The sequence below is a fragment of the Plecotus auritus genome (genome assembly GCF_963455305.1).
Source record: "Plecotus auritus genome assembly, chromosome: 12".
NCBI lineage: Eukaryota > Metazoa > Chordata > Mammalia > Chiroptera > Vespertilionidae > Plecotus > Plecotus auritus.
The window spans coordinates 33,673,160-33,689,669 of record NC_137778.1 but is presented as its reverse complement, the minus strand read 5'-3'; the positions used below and the strand labels follow the sequence as shown (position 1 = coordinate 33,689,669).

The following is a 16,510-nucleotide window of genomic DNA, read 5'->3' as shown; positions in this document are numbered from 1 at the left end:
CCATGGGGCAGCTCCTGCATTGAGCGTCTGTTCCCTGATGGTCAGTGTGTATCATAGCTACCGGTCATTCTGTGGTTCGGTGGATTTGCATATTAGCCTTTTATTATATAGGATAGTCAGATAAAAATAATAGTTATTTGGTGTTCTTGGATTTTTAAAGATCTAGATTAACACTGACATTCCTGATGATTTTTTCTTAATGTTGTCATTGTTTTGTTGTTTGTTTTGTTTGGGATGTGTGTGTTGTGTTTTTACCTAAGCATCGATGAAGAAGGTAAAATCTCTCCGTGATCCTTCTGCCAAAATGTCGAAATCAGACCCGGACAGACTGGCCACCGTCAGAATAACAGACAGCCCAGAGGAGATAGTGCAGAAGTTCCGCAAGGCGGTGACGGACTTCACCTCAGAGGTCACCTACGACCCGGCCCGCCGTGAGGGTGTCTCCAATCTGGTGGCCATCCACTCCGCGGTGACAGGGCTCCCCGTGGAGGAAGTGGTCCGCCAGAGCGCCGGCCTCGACACGGCCCACTACAAGCTGCTGGTGGCAGATGCTGTGATTGAGAAATTCGCTCCAATTAAGAGTGAAATTGAAAAACTGAAGATGGACAAGGACCACTTAGAGAAGGTTTTACAAGCGGGGTCAGCCAGAGCCAAGGAATTAGCATATCCTGTGTGCCAGGAGGTGAAGAAGCTGGTGGGGTTTCAGTAGGAAGTTTCAACTGATCGCAGAAAGGTTCTTCTGTTCTGTGGTCTGTGCACTCCGAGAAAGGCAGCTTTCCTCCTGGACAAGCAGGAAATTGTAGTTTGGGGATATTTAATTCGGTATACTTGATATTGGCTTCATTTGATGAAGAATGTTATGTGGCCTGCAAATAGAGCAGTCTTCTAAATCCCATCAGCAAAATGCTGTGGCCAGGAAAGAAAAAAGCAAAGAAAGCATGGCTTTCCGAATCCTCAATATTTGAGGCACACACTCCCCAGCCTGGTTTACATACACACACGTGACTGAGGAGACTGGTCATTTGGCAAAAGGGGGTATCATCTGTGACTTTCTCAAGTGGGTACTCTCAGAGGCCATCACTTTATCTGTCCCAACCCTTTTACAGTAACAGGGAGAGGTCTCAGACTTACTAGTACAATCCTTAGGATGCCGTGGGGACCAACTTGTATTCAGATTTCATAAAAATAAGCTGATTGGTATAGTTCATTTGTCACTGAGATCGTGCCTGCTTTAAAGCATTTAAGCTGCTTGTTTCCCAAGAGATTATACTGATGGTTTTGGCAAGTTTTTTTGTGTGTTTTTGTTTTTAATTCACAGATGCATATAATCTTTCAAAAAGGCTGTATTATTTCAACTTGATATATTTATTGTTCAAGAACCCAGGCCCTAGATGATGTTCCTAATAGGTACTTCCACCCCCCTGTGAAATATTTGAGAGGAATTGCCATTTTCCATGGAGGAAAGGGAGGCTCGGAGGACACAGTTAGCTTGGACAGTATCTCTCGGGAAGTGAGAGGCAAATCCAAGATGAAAACCTTTGCTCCTTATCTGAGCCTCCAACCTTTTGAAGGTAGGTCCTGGAAATATAAGACCTGAACTACTGAGACTGTTTCTATCAGTAACTCAGCCAATGCCAGATCACATTTGCTCCTCATTAGTCCTGACGCAGGTCCCACGTTCTATCTCCTGTACTTCTTGCAGAGGCACTTCCAAGTATACCCTGCCAGACTACAACAGCTGGGAGGCCGGAGCAGTGTGAGTGGAAACCTCCCATCCCCTACCTCGTCTCTCTAAGTAATAACAAGTCACTCTGAAACCTGCCTTCCCATTTCCCACACCTGAAAACGGAAAGGGTAATCCTGACTTGCCAGGGTCTGTTAGCAAGATTGATTTTGTAACAGAAATTGCTTATCATTTTTTGCCAATGGGTATAATGATCGTCATTTATACTCAAAAGACTAGTATGTTGGGCAAAGAATTTTTACTCATGTTTCTTCAGAGAGGGCAGTAAAAAGGTCCTTGTATTAACAGATATAAATCCACAGAACACCGCATCCAGAATCCAAAGTAAAAGACCTTTTTTGGATCCTTGCTTGGAATGGGGCATCAATAGTCCTAGAGAAGCCTCTGGGGGCATATTTCTTCCGAGGCTGTTTTATTTTTCCTTTCAGAGGAACCCTATTGTGAATACTGGACAAAGACACCATTAAAGGTGGATCTATCAGACCAATGTCTCTTTGTTTGTCTCTCTGTGTGTTTCTTTACCCCCTTGCAACACCTTTTGTCCACGGAACTACAGGCACCATGGAAGGACTCTCAGATGAGAGAAACCAGACGACATGTGACGACTTCGAGGAGCAAAACCCTGCACAGGTGAGGTCGGCTTGTGTGCATCCTGCTGTTGTTACTCTTTGAAAGTGACCCAAGGGCTCAAGCCCCAAATCCGCCTGTAATGACTGAGACATGCCCCGTGTCGGGACATGGGCTAGAGGTTCCTAATAAAGTGTGGGTTGGTTGGTTGGTTGGTTGGTTTCTCAGAAACCTCTTGATGTACATCATGCAGATGCTGATCATGAAACAGTAACTGATACCATTGAGCTCTCACTATGTGTCAGCCATCACGCTAAACGTCTTACAACTGTTTTTCCGAGTTACACTGAGTGACTATGATTAAAAAGGGAGGGTGGGGGGAGACAGACAGGAAATAGCAGAAAGTCAAGACAATAATTATGTTTTTATGACTGGTTTTCTTCTCTCTCTCTATTCTAAACTCCCTCAATTTTCTTCTCTCTCTCTATTCTAAACTCCCTTTTCCAAGGTCCCCAGAGCAGCAGCATGAGTACCATTTGGGGACTCATTCAGAGTGCACATTCTCTGGCCTTACCCCACACTTACTGAATCAAAACTTCAGGGATACACATAGCAATCTCTGTTTTAAATAAACCTCTTATTTATGTGTATTCTCTCGTTTCCTCCTAACCCAATAAAGCGATACTGATATATTACTAAGGATGAAACTGAGGCATAGGCAGTTGAGTAGGTTGCCTAAGACAGTTCAGCCTCTGAGAGGTAGAATCAGGTCATCCAATCCAGAGCTCACTAGGCCACAGCAGCTCCTGCACTGTCTTCTAGTGTGTTTGGTGTAGTGTGCTCTAAGGTGCCCTGTCCAATACAGTACGTGGCCATTTTCATTTAAATTGTGACTAAATAAATAATTCACATCCGCAGCAGCAACTTCAAGGGCCCAGTATCCTCAGTGGCTGATGGCTAGTGACTTGGGTAGTGCAGCATCATCCACACCTGGGAACTTATTAGATATGCAAATCCCCACAGACATCCCCCCGCCCCCCCCCCCCCGCCAGACTTATTGCATGGCAATTTCTGGGGGTGGCTCAGCAATTCATTAGCCTTTCAGCTAATCAGATGAACATTAGTGTTTGAGAACCACTGTGTTGGGGGATAAAAAGAGAATAAAACCCAGCCTCTCTCAAGGAGTTTAGAATAAAGGAAGAGAAGAAAAGCAATAACCAGTCATAAAAACATAATTATTGTTTTGACTTTCTGCTATTTCCTGTCCCCCCCCCATATTTTTTATCATATTCATTCAATGTAGCTTTGACTGTTTTTGTTTATATATGACTATTACTTATAGACAGTTTAAAATTTTAGGTCATTTGGGCCTATGAAAATCCTAAAAGGGGAAATGACTGAACTTACATTTGTAAATGGAGTAAACAGAGATTTGATCACCAATACCAGAGTTAACGAAGATCTCCTGAAGCCAAGAGAGATGAATAAGAAGAGGGAGTTCTTTTACACAGTGGGTAGTAAAATTATAGTACTTATTACCCTGTAAAGGGTTATATGACCTAGAAATTAAACAGCTGAGCATGGATTAAATTTATGAGTGAGACAGTCACAAAATTTCATTAAGCACAAGTTAGGAATGTTCAGTTATGTCTGAAAATAGCTGATGTGGATATAGGAACTACCATCTTTGCTGGCACGGCCCTCATTCTCTTAATCTTCCCTGTTCAGAACTCTAGGCTAGACCAGAAGAGACCAGTGTGGCCCCCAAAAGTTCCATCTTTCATAACTTTCTAATCTCTCCCTAATTTAACATATTAAGTGTTTGGTAAATTCTAACCATATTTCATCTTCACAAACCTGTGTAAAGCATAAGATTGTTATCCCCATTTTACTGTGGAGGGCTGGAAAGGAGCTTGCCTGAGAATAGAGACTCGTGTACTTAGTGTGTTTTGTAAAAACCTGTACACACTTCGGATTTAATGGGCAATTAAGGTAGAGAAAAATAAGGGAGGCAATGGATGCCATTCTTTAAAGAATTTGTTGTGATTTATGATTAAAGCCAGTGTGCCATTAGTCTTATTCACAAGAGACAACCCAGATCATTGAAATCGTCCAAAACTTAAATAAAATATTATTATTACTACACACAGTGAACTGATATTATGTCTTTGGCATAGGAGCTAAACACTTTGGATGGTGCTAACATATAAAAGCATTAACACATCCCAAACTAGCCAGACTTGAAACTTAGAAACTCTCTAGACTTTGTGATAATGAAGAAGTAGCAGTTAGTATTGCCCATCTTCCCCAAAGCTGTGTGAATCTCTAGAAGAAAGGGTTTAATTTCCCCGCCCACTGTTAGAAACACAAAGTCATTTTGTATGTCTGCCGTTTGCTGCTAGAAATGATTTTAGCTCTGGCTTATATGTTGTTGTTGTTGTTGTTTTAAATCTTGCAATATCTTTAAACTGCCTTCCAGTTTGGTAAAATACAACCACTTTATTTCCTTCTTTTCCTCCTTTATCCCTCTAAGGAGACTTCATCCATCTTCTATCCCAAAATACTGTCAGTCAGGATTTCTATTCCAAATAATTTGGAGTCAAAAGCATTCAACAGTTTGGAGGCAAGTGAGCTTTTTATTGCATTTTTATTGAGAATAAATTGAACTGTGTGGGCAAGCTAGAGAGGGGTTCCTCTGTGAGGCCCAGCATGCCCCACCACTGCACCCCAGCAAGGACTCGTGTTACAAGAATTACATCACTGGGATCTGCTTATATTGGCTGACCAGGCCCAACAGACCCCTGGGCGCAGCCAGGCAGGTTAACTCCTTGATCTTCATGAACCTTCCACAAGAGAGCTTACGTGGCCCCAAACAATTTTGTTTTTCATAACTTTCTAATCTTTTCCTAATTTAACATATAAAGTGTTTGGTAAATTCTAACCATATTTCTTGTTCACAAACCTGTCTGAAGCATAAGAATTTTATCCCCATTTTACAGAAAAGTTTTCCCTGAGTACTTTGGCACCAGCTAATCTGCTTATTGCACTTGAAGTTTGCACCATATATGTACTTGTTGGGGATTTTATTATTGTTTTTGTTTTATAAATTACTCATAGTCTGGAGCAAAGACCGACACAGAGTAGATGCTAAATAAATGCTTATTGGTTGAAAACCACTCGAGAAGCGAGAGAGTTTGGGGATTGCAAATTCATATGGCTTCACGAGACAGATAACTTTGTAATTTTATGAAATAATAAATATGATTTCAGTGCTTATTATGTGCTGGGTGCTGCTCTGGACACTGGGGATACAACGGTGAAAAAATAGACAAAAATGCCTGGCCTCTTGGAGTTAACATTGTAGTAGAGAGAGACAGACAATTAAAACAACATGGAAAGTAAATGGTTGGTCACCAGGTGATGAAAGCTATGTAGAAATACAAAGAACATGGGGATGGAGTGTGTTAGGGACTGACTTGTGCTTCCACCCCCAAAATTCATATGTTGAAGCCTCCACCCCCAGTATCTGAGAATATAACTATATTGGTAACCTTGATCAAAGCAGTTTGGGTAGATGATGGGATCAAAAGTCTAACTGAATATATTTAAAAGTAAATGGAAGAAGAGAAATTAAAGACAGTGACCTTGACTACTTTGAAGCAGAGAAATGGGACAGTATGGTAGTGCATAGAGTCAAGAGAGCGTTTTGTTTCTTTTTAGGTTGGGAGAATAACTGCATTCTTCTATGCTGATGGGAATGGTCCAGTAGAGAGGGAAAGGTTAATGATACAGGAGTGAGAGAGAACAATTACTAATGCATGTCTTTGAGGAAGTAAGGAAGAATGGGATCCGGAGCACATGTGAAGAAGTTGGAGTTAGATGGGAGACCAGAGAAGACAAGAATATATGGACATGGGCACAGATGGATTTTTACATGTGGTAGAATAACAAGTAAAAGGTCTCTGTTGCTTCCATTTTCTTAATGAAATAGGACTCAGGGTCCTCAGCAGGGAATTAGGATGCGGGAAGATGTGTTGGAGGTTTGAGGAGTGAGGGAGGAGGAGGCGGTGTGAAACAGCCATCTAGGGGAAGGAGAGGGGAGGACCAGGGACATGCAGTAGAACAGCCAGGCAGCACTTAAGGGCTCTCCTGAGGCTAGAAAACATGACTTTACGAGAGCAGCCAACCAGTTGATTGTTTTGCTCCAGCCACATTCCGCTGTGTGGGTGTAGGCAGAGCGTAAGCAAAGTTGGATTAGCCTAGAGCTGGGTTTTGCTAAGTGATTACAACAAAAGGGCAAAGGGGCAAAGGAACTAAGTGCGTATAACAATGAGCCACCGCCTCCCAATGGGGCAAGGGGGAATGAGGATGTGAGGGGTGTGGAGACAGGGGACTGATGGTAAACTCAATTGATTGAAGGTCCCAGTGGTGTCAAAAAAATGAGGGAGTGAGATGAAAACACAGATGTTGGTCTGAGTTTGTATTCAAGATACAGGCATGCAACTCTTGGTATTGACAAAATTGGAGGTATGGCTTGAGGAATGGTTGTTGAAATAGGTGGAATATATGATCTTTAGGAGAGAAAGTAAAAAAGACTAGGGAATTATAAAGGCCATTTACTTCAATATGCAACCACAAAGACTTTGCCGAGAGTAGCAATGGAGACAGAGTAAACTAGGAAGAAATGTTTCAAAAAATGAAGGGGAGCCTGGCTGGTGTGGCTCAATTGATTGAGCTTCGTCCTATGTACCAGGAGGCCCTGGTTCAATTCCTGGCCAGGGCACATGCCCAGGTTGCAGGATCAATTTCCGGTCGGGTGCATGCAGGAGGCAGCTAATCAATGTTTCTCTCTGACACCAGTGTTTCTCTCTCTTCTTCTCTCTTCTTCTCTCTGAAATCAATAATATATATGTATAATGAAGGGAGTGGTCTTGAGAGTCTGGCGGCTGATGATATGAGTCCCAAACCAGAGGTTTTTAGGGAAAGAGAGGGATAATGATCTGGAAGTAAGCAAAGGGGACACTTCCTCCACCTCCAGCTGCCAGTATTGTGTACAGGCTGGAACATAAGATCCCCCATATCTCCAGCACATCCTGGGTGGCGGGGCTGAGCTAGGTAGTGAGCATGGAGTCTCTTTGGAGGATTATGTTGGGGACATTCAGAGATCTGTGATTGTCGTTGGACTGTTACTTCTTAACCCATAGATGCTCCATCATCATTTTAAAAAAATTAAAAGTATGTTTTTATTATTGACTTTAGAGTGAGAGGAAGAGAGAGGGAGAGAGAAACATTGATGTGAGAGGGTAACATCAATCAGCTGCCTCCTGAATGGCCCCTACTAGGGATAGAGCCTACAAACCGGGCATGTGCCCTGATCAGAATCAAACTGGCCACCTGTAGGTGCACGGGACGACACTCAACCAACTGAGCCACACCAGCCAGGGCACACCATCATCAATTAAGCCTTCAGCACATTTTGAGAGTCCACTTGTTCGGCCTTACTCGTTTATTTCTTATCTAAAGCACTTGTTTTTTTGTTAGAGGGTTTGGAAATGTGAGGGGCCTGACAGCTAATTTAGCCCAATTCCTCTGAAGCCTTCATAGAACATCTTAAAAACTTGCAATAGGGATGCTGTCCTGGAAAACGTTCTCTCTCTCAAATAAGGGACCAGAATATCTGGGGCGCCCAGGTGGGTGCGCCTCCTGGAGGAATCTGCCCTGATTTCCGGTGCTGTTTTGTTCCAGAGGTCTGGAGCCACTGGATGATGTTGGCACAGTTGCTTTGGGTCACCACTTTGCTTGCTGTCACAGGGAGAACACTGAAGTGACACACTTTCTCTAGGCAGAGACGATGCTCTGCACCTGACACGACAGCTTACAATTAGTTCTTTAGCGCGAGGGGCAGCTTTGGTTCCCTCGCAGTGGGCGAGGAAGAAAAGAGTATTGGCGTAAGTGATGATGTGGTCTTTCATGTGGCTGGGAAACTATCCCGAAGTCATTTCCAAACATGGCATTCCAAAAATGTTTTCAGCAATCATTTGAATAAGATAGAGAACCCCAGGGTAACTTCTTTGAAGGACAACTCAATTCAAATCAACTCTGGTATTTAAAAAATACATATCAACCCCATTACTTTCTAGTCAGCTTTCAATCCCTGAATCCTTTAACAAAAATTTTAAAAACTGATCAAAGGAAAGAGCCTGCCTTGGTGACAGTTGCTACTCACCATCATGAGATAAGATGCAGGATGTGCAGCTGAGGTGGAAAGTACTTCTGATTTGGTGGATTTAGGATCAGACCCAACATTGTTTGCCTTCTAATTTAGCCAACATTTAATTCAAATATTTGAGGCTTTTGTACATGCTAACGCAGAAGCATAATGAGGAATCAAAGGATGAACTAGTCATTGGTAGGAAGGCAAGCATTTTAAAGGTTTGTGAACTGTGCTTTACATCTAAATAATGAGATGGCTCCAGAAAGCAGGAAGTCTATCTGGAAAGCCACAAGGAAATGATGAACAACTTGATCTTGAGTGCCTATCTTTGGGGAAATTCTAAACAAAAAGTACAAAAAGAGGCAGACAACAGAAAGCTTCTTGAAAGTGGGTTTTATGTCTTTTTTTATTACATAGTCCATCTAACACAGGCAAATAAACCTATGTGATGCCTTAGTTTGTACGGGTGAAATCCAATTAGCATACCTTTTTTGAAAAACATTATCTCCTGTGAGGAGATTAAGGGTGGCTCTTTCTCAGTTCCCTTTGGCCAAATAGTAACATACATTTATAGGAAAGGCTATCATGGATGTGCTTGGAATGGGCCAATCTGACTAGCACCCAAGTGGGTGGAGATTTAGTAATGATCTCATCAGTACCCATAAAAACCCACTGAGCAACCAGCCATCGTAGCTTACAAGGGAGCAGCTAAAAAAGCTACAGGTGGGGTAGTGGGGTGGGAGGTAACAAGGAAGTCATCCTCAGCGAACGCATCCCCCTCTCTATGCTTTCCTAGCCTGATGTGGGGAGGCAGAGGAGACAAGGATGTCGGTTCTAGAAGTTGGGCAGGAGGAGATATGACCCAATGGAAGAAGGAATCTGAACAGAGATTTGCCTGCCCCTGGACCATTACTGCCCTTTCACTGGGAGACCCAGCACTGCCCAAAGTGGTGCCTGCACATGAAATTTTTCTTCACCGTTTCCAGGTCGAGTCTTCCCCTTGACCATACTCTAAGACGGGGGATCGGTGGTACCCAGCAATATGCAAGACATTGTGTATAACAAACATAATAACATTGAGTGTCTGATCTCAGTATATTACAGTTTAGTCAGGGAGACAAAACTTAAGTCCTTTTAAAACATGGTCACAATCTAGCAAAAATAGTCTTGCATTGGAGGACAGTCACTCAAGAAATGGATCATGGAGGTTTTTTGTTTTTTTTTTAAGTAAATGAAGTTAAGTATCCAATCCTTTTTGTATTCCTTTGCTTTATCCTTCTCAAACAATTTGTCCATTCATTCTACAAATATTTATCGAGGGCTGTCTGTTATGAGTAAGGTACTATGTTGGGCACAGGGAAAACCTTGCTAAACATAATGCATCAGAAAGTATTACTACTGATCAACAATAGCCCAGGCAAAAAACTTGATTCATCTCGAAGCATTCTAAACAAATGATTTATTCCAATTTGGTCATTATCTCCCTTCTTCCTTCCTGATGTGCCTTTCCCTTTTCCTTCCTACTACAAAGTACTGAAAGTATTTTGGTGGCGTGAGGCAGGAAAGAACAAGTTTGTGTTGTAAAATAAATGGCACCGGCACCGGCTCTCTCTTCTGCCCTGGAAATGGGAGGAATCTGCTTGCTCTGGGGGCTCCTGTGCTTCAGGAAGCCCTCAGCTGGTCTTTAGCAGCAATGATGACATAAAGGAAAATTACATTCTGATGCAGAATTCAGCCCCTTCATCTTTCTCCTGTCTCTACAGCATGAAGCCAGGGGCCCATAGAGGATCTAATATCAAAAGGAAGAGGGTAATACCACTACATGTAGAAAAAAAATAATTACCAAATTTCCTGAATAGTAAACAGCTTAGAAAAAAGAAGAAGCTGAACCCTTTGATAGCTTGGCCCTTGGTCTGCCCGTGAATGCCTTAAGGATTATATCATCAGACTGACTCCAGCAGCCCGCGCTATTGTTTCAGAGGAGGAGACGCGGAGGGGGCTGGGGGGAGAAGAAGAAAAGGGGATGGGTGGGAGCAGGTCTGCACCTTGGGGAGAGGAGAGTTTGATTTTGAAAGGGCAGTTATTAAACGTCAATGGCAGTGCGGCTAGAAAGACAAATTGAACAATTTCTCAGCGTCTGTGGGAAGGAGGTTTCTCGGGGCCATTACTCCTTTTCTTGAGAGATTAATGTAAACGTTTGGATTCAATAACTTCTACCACAGATGACATTGGCTCAAAAGGGAGAGATAGGGACTGAAAGTTGCCCACAAATGTTATTGCCGAAAACCATCACCTGGGGGCAGTCTTGTGACTGTTAAGTGCCCTATGCCTCGTTCTGGTACGGGTTTTACTACTTTTTTTCTTTTTTTTCTGGATGTGCTCAGTTTCTTTATCCGAGGTTAAGGTGTGAGAAAAGGCGCAAAGGGGGAAGGCGGCTTAGGAACCGAGCCTTACACCTCCTCAGTCAGCCGGAGGGGATACCGCGAGAATGTGCAGGAATTATGAAGTCACAAGAGTCCTTTGGGTCTTTGAAAGGGAAGCCTCAGAAGCTGAGAGGCGGCGGGTGGGGGCCGCAGACTTGGGGTCCTGAGATACTATCGACCTCGGCGTGGATGGCGAGGCCGGGATTCTCCGCATTCCGGGAATTTACGGAGCCCCCCCCCCCCCCCGCCCCCGTACACCTCCGCCTCCCTGAGCTGCTGCGCGCGGCCAGCCCCACGGCTTCCAGACGCCCTGCTCCCGCCCACGACCGCGCGGGGACTGCAGCACAGGGAGGACGGGGACGTGGGCCCTGCAGGGCGCTCCCCGACTCCAGCCGGGGAGACGCGGGCTCCGTCGGGCTCCCAGGCCTGTAAGGCGCTGCGGCCACAGGAGTTCTGGGCTCTGGTTCCTAGGCGCGCGCTTCTTGGTTCGCTCTAGGCTAGGGGGTGCGAGGGGGGATCCGGGCTCCCTGGCTGCACCCTTCCTTCGCAGCCAGCCCGCGAGACTGCCCGTTCCTTCGTGCTCTTTCCCCCTCAAAGGGTAAGGTCTTAGCACAGGAACTCCAAGACCTACATGTGCTATCGGATCAAGTCCATGAAATAGAAGGCTACCGCGGCCTCCCCGGATCCGTGGGCGGAAGCGCTGGGTCTGGAAGGTTTTGTTCCTTCGTGTGCATATGTCCTTCGTGTGCATATGTCCTTCGTGTGCATATGTCCTTAGTGTGCAGTGCGTCCCCTCATGCGCACGTGTGCCGGGCAGCCGGGGACCAGGCTGAGCGCGCGTGCAGCCGGACGTGCGGGCTGGGAGAGTGTAGCAAACCCAAGAACACCGAGCCCGCCCCAAACGAAGCCAGACCCTGGCTCCGCGGAACAGCAGCGGGGATTCTCTCAGGCTTCGCGAGGGATGACTTCCCCAAGGCTTTGCCTCCTTCCCCACGGGCCGCCAGGCAGCAGGAGGGGCGCCCTCACAAGTTAGGAGGAGGCTGTTTCCCGCGGGGGAAACGTCAGGGGGAGGGGGAGACTTGGGGCAAATATGCGTTTGGAGGGCTCGGCTTCGGCTTTCACCACGAGCCCGTTCGGAGGCCTCCGGCCCAGGGCCCCACGCGGGATGCCCGTGCGAACTGGCCGATTGGAGCGCAAGGCCAAGTTCTACGGAATTCAGCGCGCGGGCCCATTTCTCCGGAAGTGTGTCCTTCGGGGCAGGCCCTTGTTGAAAAAGAGGGAGAGATTGCTCAAAACGGCATTTTTTTTTTCTCTCCAAGACGACGGAGAAGAGGACAATACCTAGCTTAGCGTGGATGGCGAGCCTCAGCCCTTCAACTCCGAGCCCCTAGAAATAAAGGCGAGGCGCCTGGGCCCCCTCTCGGGCTGCGGTTCACGCCCTTGCGGCGCGCTCACGTGGGAATTCGCGGGGGGGGGGGGGGCGCTTGGGAGTGGACCTTGCTTGTAAACTCGCCAAGGGTCACAGGGCGCCGGGAAGCCCACGTGGAAGGCTCTCCCGTGTCCGCAAACGTGTGAATTCGCGGGAAACGTCTCATTCGAAGTCCGCGGGACCGGGAGGCGCATTTGGATGCAGAACTGGCTTCCTAGGGGGTCCGGGCCGAGCTCGGGCGCGAGGCCCTTTTTTAAAAAACTCCCCACTCCCTTCTTGGAGCCCCACGCGAGCTCCGCGCGGCCGCTTCCCGCCTGGGACAAAGGCAGGCGCAGCCGCCGGCCTCGCCTCTGAATATCGCGGACACGCGGAGTCGCGCTTCGCTGGGTGGGGACGGAGCCTGACGAAGAGGCCACCACTCCTGCGCGACGGGTGGAAAGCGCAGAGCCACGATGGGTGCGCTTGGCACCGCCCGTTTCCTGCGCCGGAGCAGCCGGCGGCTGGGCTCCTGTTCCCTCCCGGCTTCAGCGCGGTGGGCGGCTCGGTCCGCGGGCAGCCTCGCTGCCTCTCCCACCGCCCGCATCACTGCGGGCCCAGCTGCTGAACCCGGGCGGGAGGAGAGCTGCGGGGTAGCCGCCAGGCTGGGTAACTGAGCATCCAACGCTGCGGGGGTGTGAGCTGGTCTCACCTGGGCAGGTGCATTGGGAATGACTGTACGCGTTCCGGTCCGAGGCTACATTTCCAAAGTCTAGATGGGAAAGTAAGAACGAAGTTCAGAAAAGGAAAAGCCGTTTGCGTCACTTGTTCAAGGTGAAAGTGAAAATGTTTTCAACTTGCGAGCGGGATGCTTTTCTCCGTTGTGCACTTCACTGGGCACAGCCGCGGCGAAGGGGCCTCGGGGAGGTCGTGTGCAGCTGCACTGTCCTCGGAACGTAAAGGAAAGGCTCCGTTTTGCGGTGCCTCTGCGTTGGGAGAACTGTACCCGCCTTGGCCGTTGGCCTGAGTGTGCTTGAGCGCCGCCGCAGCCACCACCACCGCATCTGGCGGAGTCCGCTGGCGTTCAACCCCCACCCCTGCTTTTGCCCCCATCCCGACAGCGGCATTATTTTCCACTGCAGCTCTTCTCTCTTTGGGGTCATTTTACCTTCCTCTCCATCGCTTTGTCACCCCCCAAGGCACTTAACAGACGGAATCCCTATATTGGTACCTCTCTGCTTGGCCTGGATCTTAGAATTCAAAGTCACTGCCCAGGAACATTCCTGTACATGCAAATGCCTACACCAAGGCTGCTGAGCCTCCAGTAGGTCTCAGAGGGTCTGAGCACTGATACCAGGGGATCTAGATCTGATTTTAACCAACTATGCCGTGAAGCCACAGGCCACGGGATGATACACGTCCAGGCTAGTGTCTGCGGGGCTGGGTACGCACTGATAAACCAGATAGGCTGGTAAGGGCACATGAGAATTACTATTAAAAAAGCTGAGTGATGTTTTGAGTCTACCTATAGAGTGTCTTAATACCCCCTCCTCCCATTCTACTTTTTTTTGTAGGTACACTTACACTTGTAAGTGAATTTGTATAGTAACGTGTGGAATACGTGCATACGTGCCTGTGTGAGCATGATATTGAAGTGCACACCTGTGGAAATCGCCCTAAATCAGTTTCTCTTCTCTGGCATATGCACTGAGAAGAAATCCTTTGGTTGCAGGGTTTGTGATTCCCAAGCTTCTTAGAAAGCCCCTGGAAGGGGAACAGGCTTTAGGAATGGAAATATTATTTAAAAGGGATTTAGCTTACTCTGCTTCTCAGCATTTCCCTTAAGGTAGTAGGACGGGACTTTGCAGCTCAAGGCTGTCCCTCCCCTACTTCCGAGGAAAAGTGTGAACTCCTGCAGACGCGTGACCACCCCTGGCCATGACCCAAAATGTGTATGTATATTGAAGTCTAAGCCCCACCACTCTGACTGTTCTAAGCTGAAAGTCCCACAAACCTGCCATGAAGCCAAATCAGAGTTTGCTGGATGAATCTGTACTCAGACACACACGTGTTTGTTTGTTTTCTTTTACAAAGGAGAGCTTAGTAAAATGCCCTACATGTGGTGGACATTCGGTGATTATTTGTGGAGAGAATGAATGAACTCATGTGTATATTTATTCTGTCCAAGGCAAGTTTTTTTCTCACTAAATAAGCTGGTACATGCATATGTCAGATATATGTGACAAAAAATTGTGTGCCCAGAGTATAGGGGAACTTTCTGTATCTGTCCCTTTTTGCCTTCAAGCTCTCCTGCGCAGCCTCCTCCCCCATGTCCCTGCCCCAGGCGCAGGTCTCTGCAGCTAGTTGGCAAACTTATCCAACCCCTACCAAAGCCTGTCAGTCAGCCAGTAAAAGCAAATGCATTACTTTGGTCCTGTCCTTCCTTCCCTCCCGGATCACATTCATGTTTCTATAAAGGTTCTTCAGCTGGTTTCACCCTGTACACTCCCACTTTCCTTTACATTCTCTCTAGGTGGTACACTGCTTGGGTTCCATAGCCCTCACAGACCTGCAAACAGGAAGGTCGCCCCTGTTAACTGACGCACATCGGTCAGCATTTGCACTGAGCGGCCACGGTTCTCAGGAAAGCTTGGGGTCTTAATTTTGGAGAGGACTGCCAGTTCCGGGAAGGCTAGAAGTCACTGTTCCCAATCTAGCTAAAGTTTTCTTTTACAAAAACCTATTTAATCACAATAGAGTCTGACTTCAGCAATGACAAGCCTTCAAGAGAGTCCAGTGCCAGGACCTTGGAGCTCAGTGGGTCTCACTCTTGCCATCCAGTGGGTCCCCAAGTCCTCACCCCTTTGAAGGACTTGGAGGATCCTCTTCTGTGCCCCAGCCAGCCTGCTGCCATCTAGAGGATGCTGACACCCTGTTCCTCCCGCCCCCCAGACCCTTTCTGAGGGATAGCAATCTGGAAGGAGCAGCCCACCTGTCACTAATTCCTGCCCCCTCTGAACAGAGTCTGCCCAGCAATAACCCAGGAAAACCGGAACAAGGACTTTTTCCTTCTCCCTTTCCCTCTGTTCTCCCCTTCTTCATCTCCCATCTCTACCCCTCAAACTCCCCCTCGCATTTGGGAGTCCACAGGTCCATGAAGAGAGGTGTCTATATGGCCTTCACCCCCAGGCAGCTGCTTGCCTCATCAGGAAGGAGGGGCAGAGGCAGGAAAGGTACTTTAAAAGCTCCACTAAAGCCAAAGCTGCCAAAGAACCTTTGGAGCAACCTGGAAAGTTTCAGACCCCACTTTCCAGACCCCCAACCCTGGAAGGGCCAATAGTCCCTCTTTAAAGAGATGCATTGTGGTCAGGACTCCGAGTCAGGTGGGGAGGGGGGCAGGGTAGGGGAAGCAAACACCTCTGAGGTGGAGGGGAGTCCAACTTGTTTCTAACCTGAACAGCTAATGTCAAACCGGTTTCCTCTGGGGCAGCTCCACGCTAGGTAAGACCCAGGAACAGGCTTGACCCAGAGCACAGTTCTCCTCGTGAGGCCTTGGATTTGGGACAGGACACCCATCGGGGATCCTCTGTTTTCTCACCCTACATCAGAGACTAAGGCCCAGAGGAGCTTTGTGATTTGTTAGCGCTTTACAGTTTATAAAGAATGATAGTGGTGACAAGCCAAAGGCTAGTCTAATGCAGGGACCTCCACAGCCTGCTGACTGACGCCTTCTTTAAGTTCTCCAGGGGCTGCTTTCTGAATCGCCTTAAAAAAATGAAACCAAGCCTTAACTCAACAGTGTTGAATCAGCTGTTCACTCCACCTAACCCGCCCCGATGTGATCTACAGCCGTGATTGCTAACGATCACCTAGGGACAAATTAAGGAATTGAAAATGCTGAGCTTGAGAAGCTGAATTCCTTACACTATCTGGGGTCGTTAATCACCCAGCAGAAACCAGTCCGGCAAGAAGGAAAAGTAGCTAGGGGGACAGAAAGGTGTGGGTCCGTGTGCGGGTGTTCAGGGGCTCACGTGGCGGGACTCCAATGCAGATGCTCATATGTGTAGGATGTGCTCCAAATGGGCGCCGCAGGGACCCGTCCCAGGAACCACAGAGCTCCTGTAGGCTGCCCCAAACGCTCTAGCTCACCACATGAG

At 47.3% G+C, this 16,510-nt stretch overlaps 1 protein-coding gene across 2 annotated transcripts in view; it reads left to right on the top strand.

The window, feature by feature from the left end:
• The window catches only part of WARS2 (tryptophanyl tRNA synthetase 2, mitochondrial), a 66,135-nt gene extending 63,907 nt beyond the window's left edge, over positions 1 to 2,228 (top strand). For both annotated transcript variants that reach the window (XM_080647999.1, XM_080648000.1), the window contains one exon: positions 261 to 2,228. In XM_080647999.1, coding sequence (XP_080504125.1) covers positions 261 to 709 — 449 coding nt within the window. In that variant the 3' untranslated portion in view covers positions 710 to 2,228. The remainder of the gene's footprint in view (positions 1 to 260) is intronic.
• The last annotated feature ends 14,282 nt before the right edge of the window (positions 2,229 to 16,510 follow it).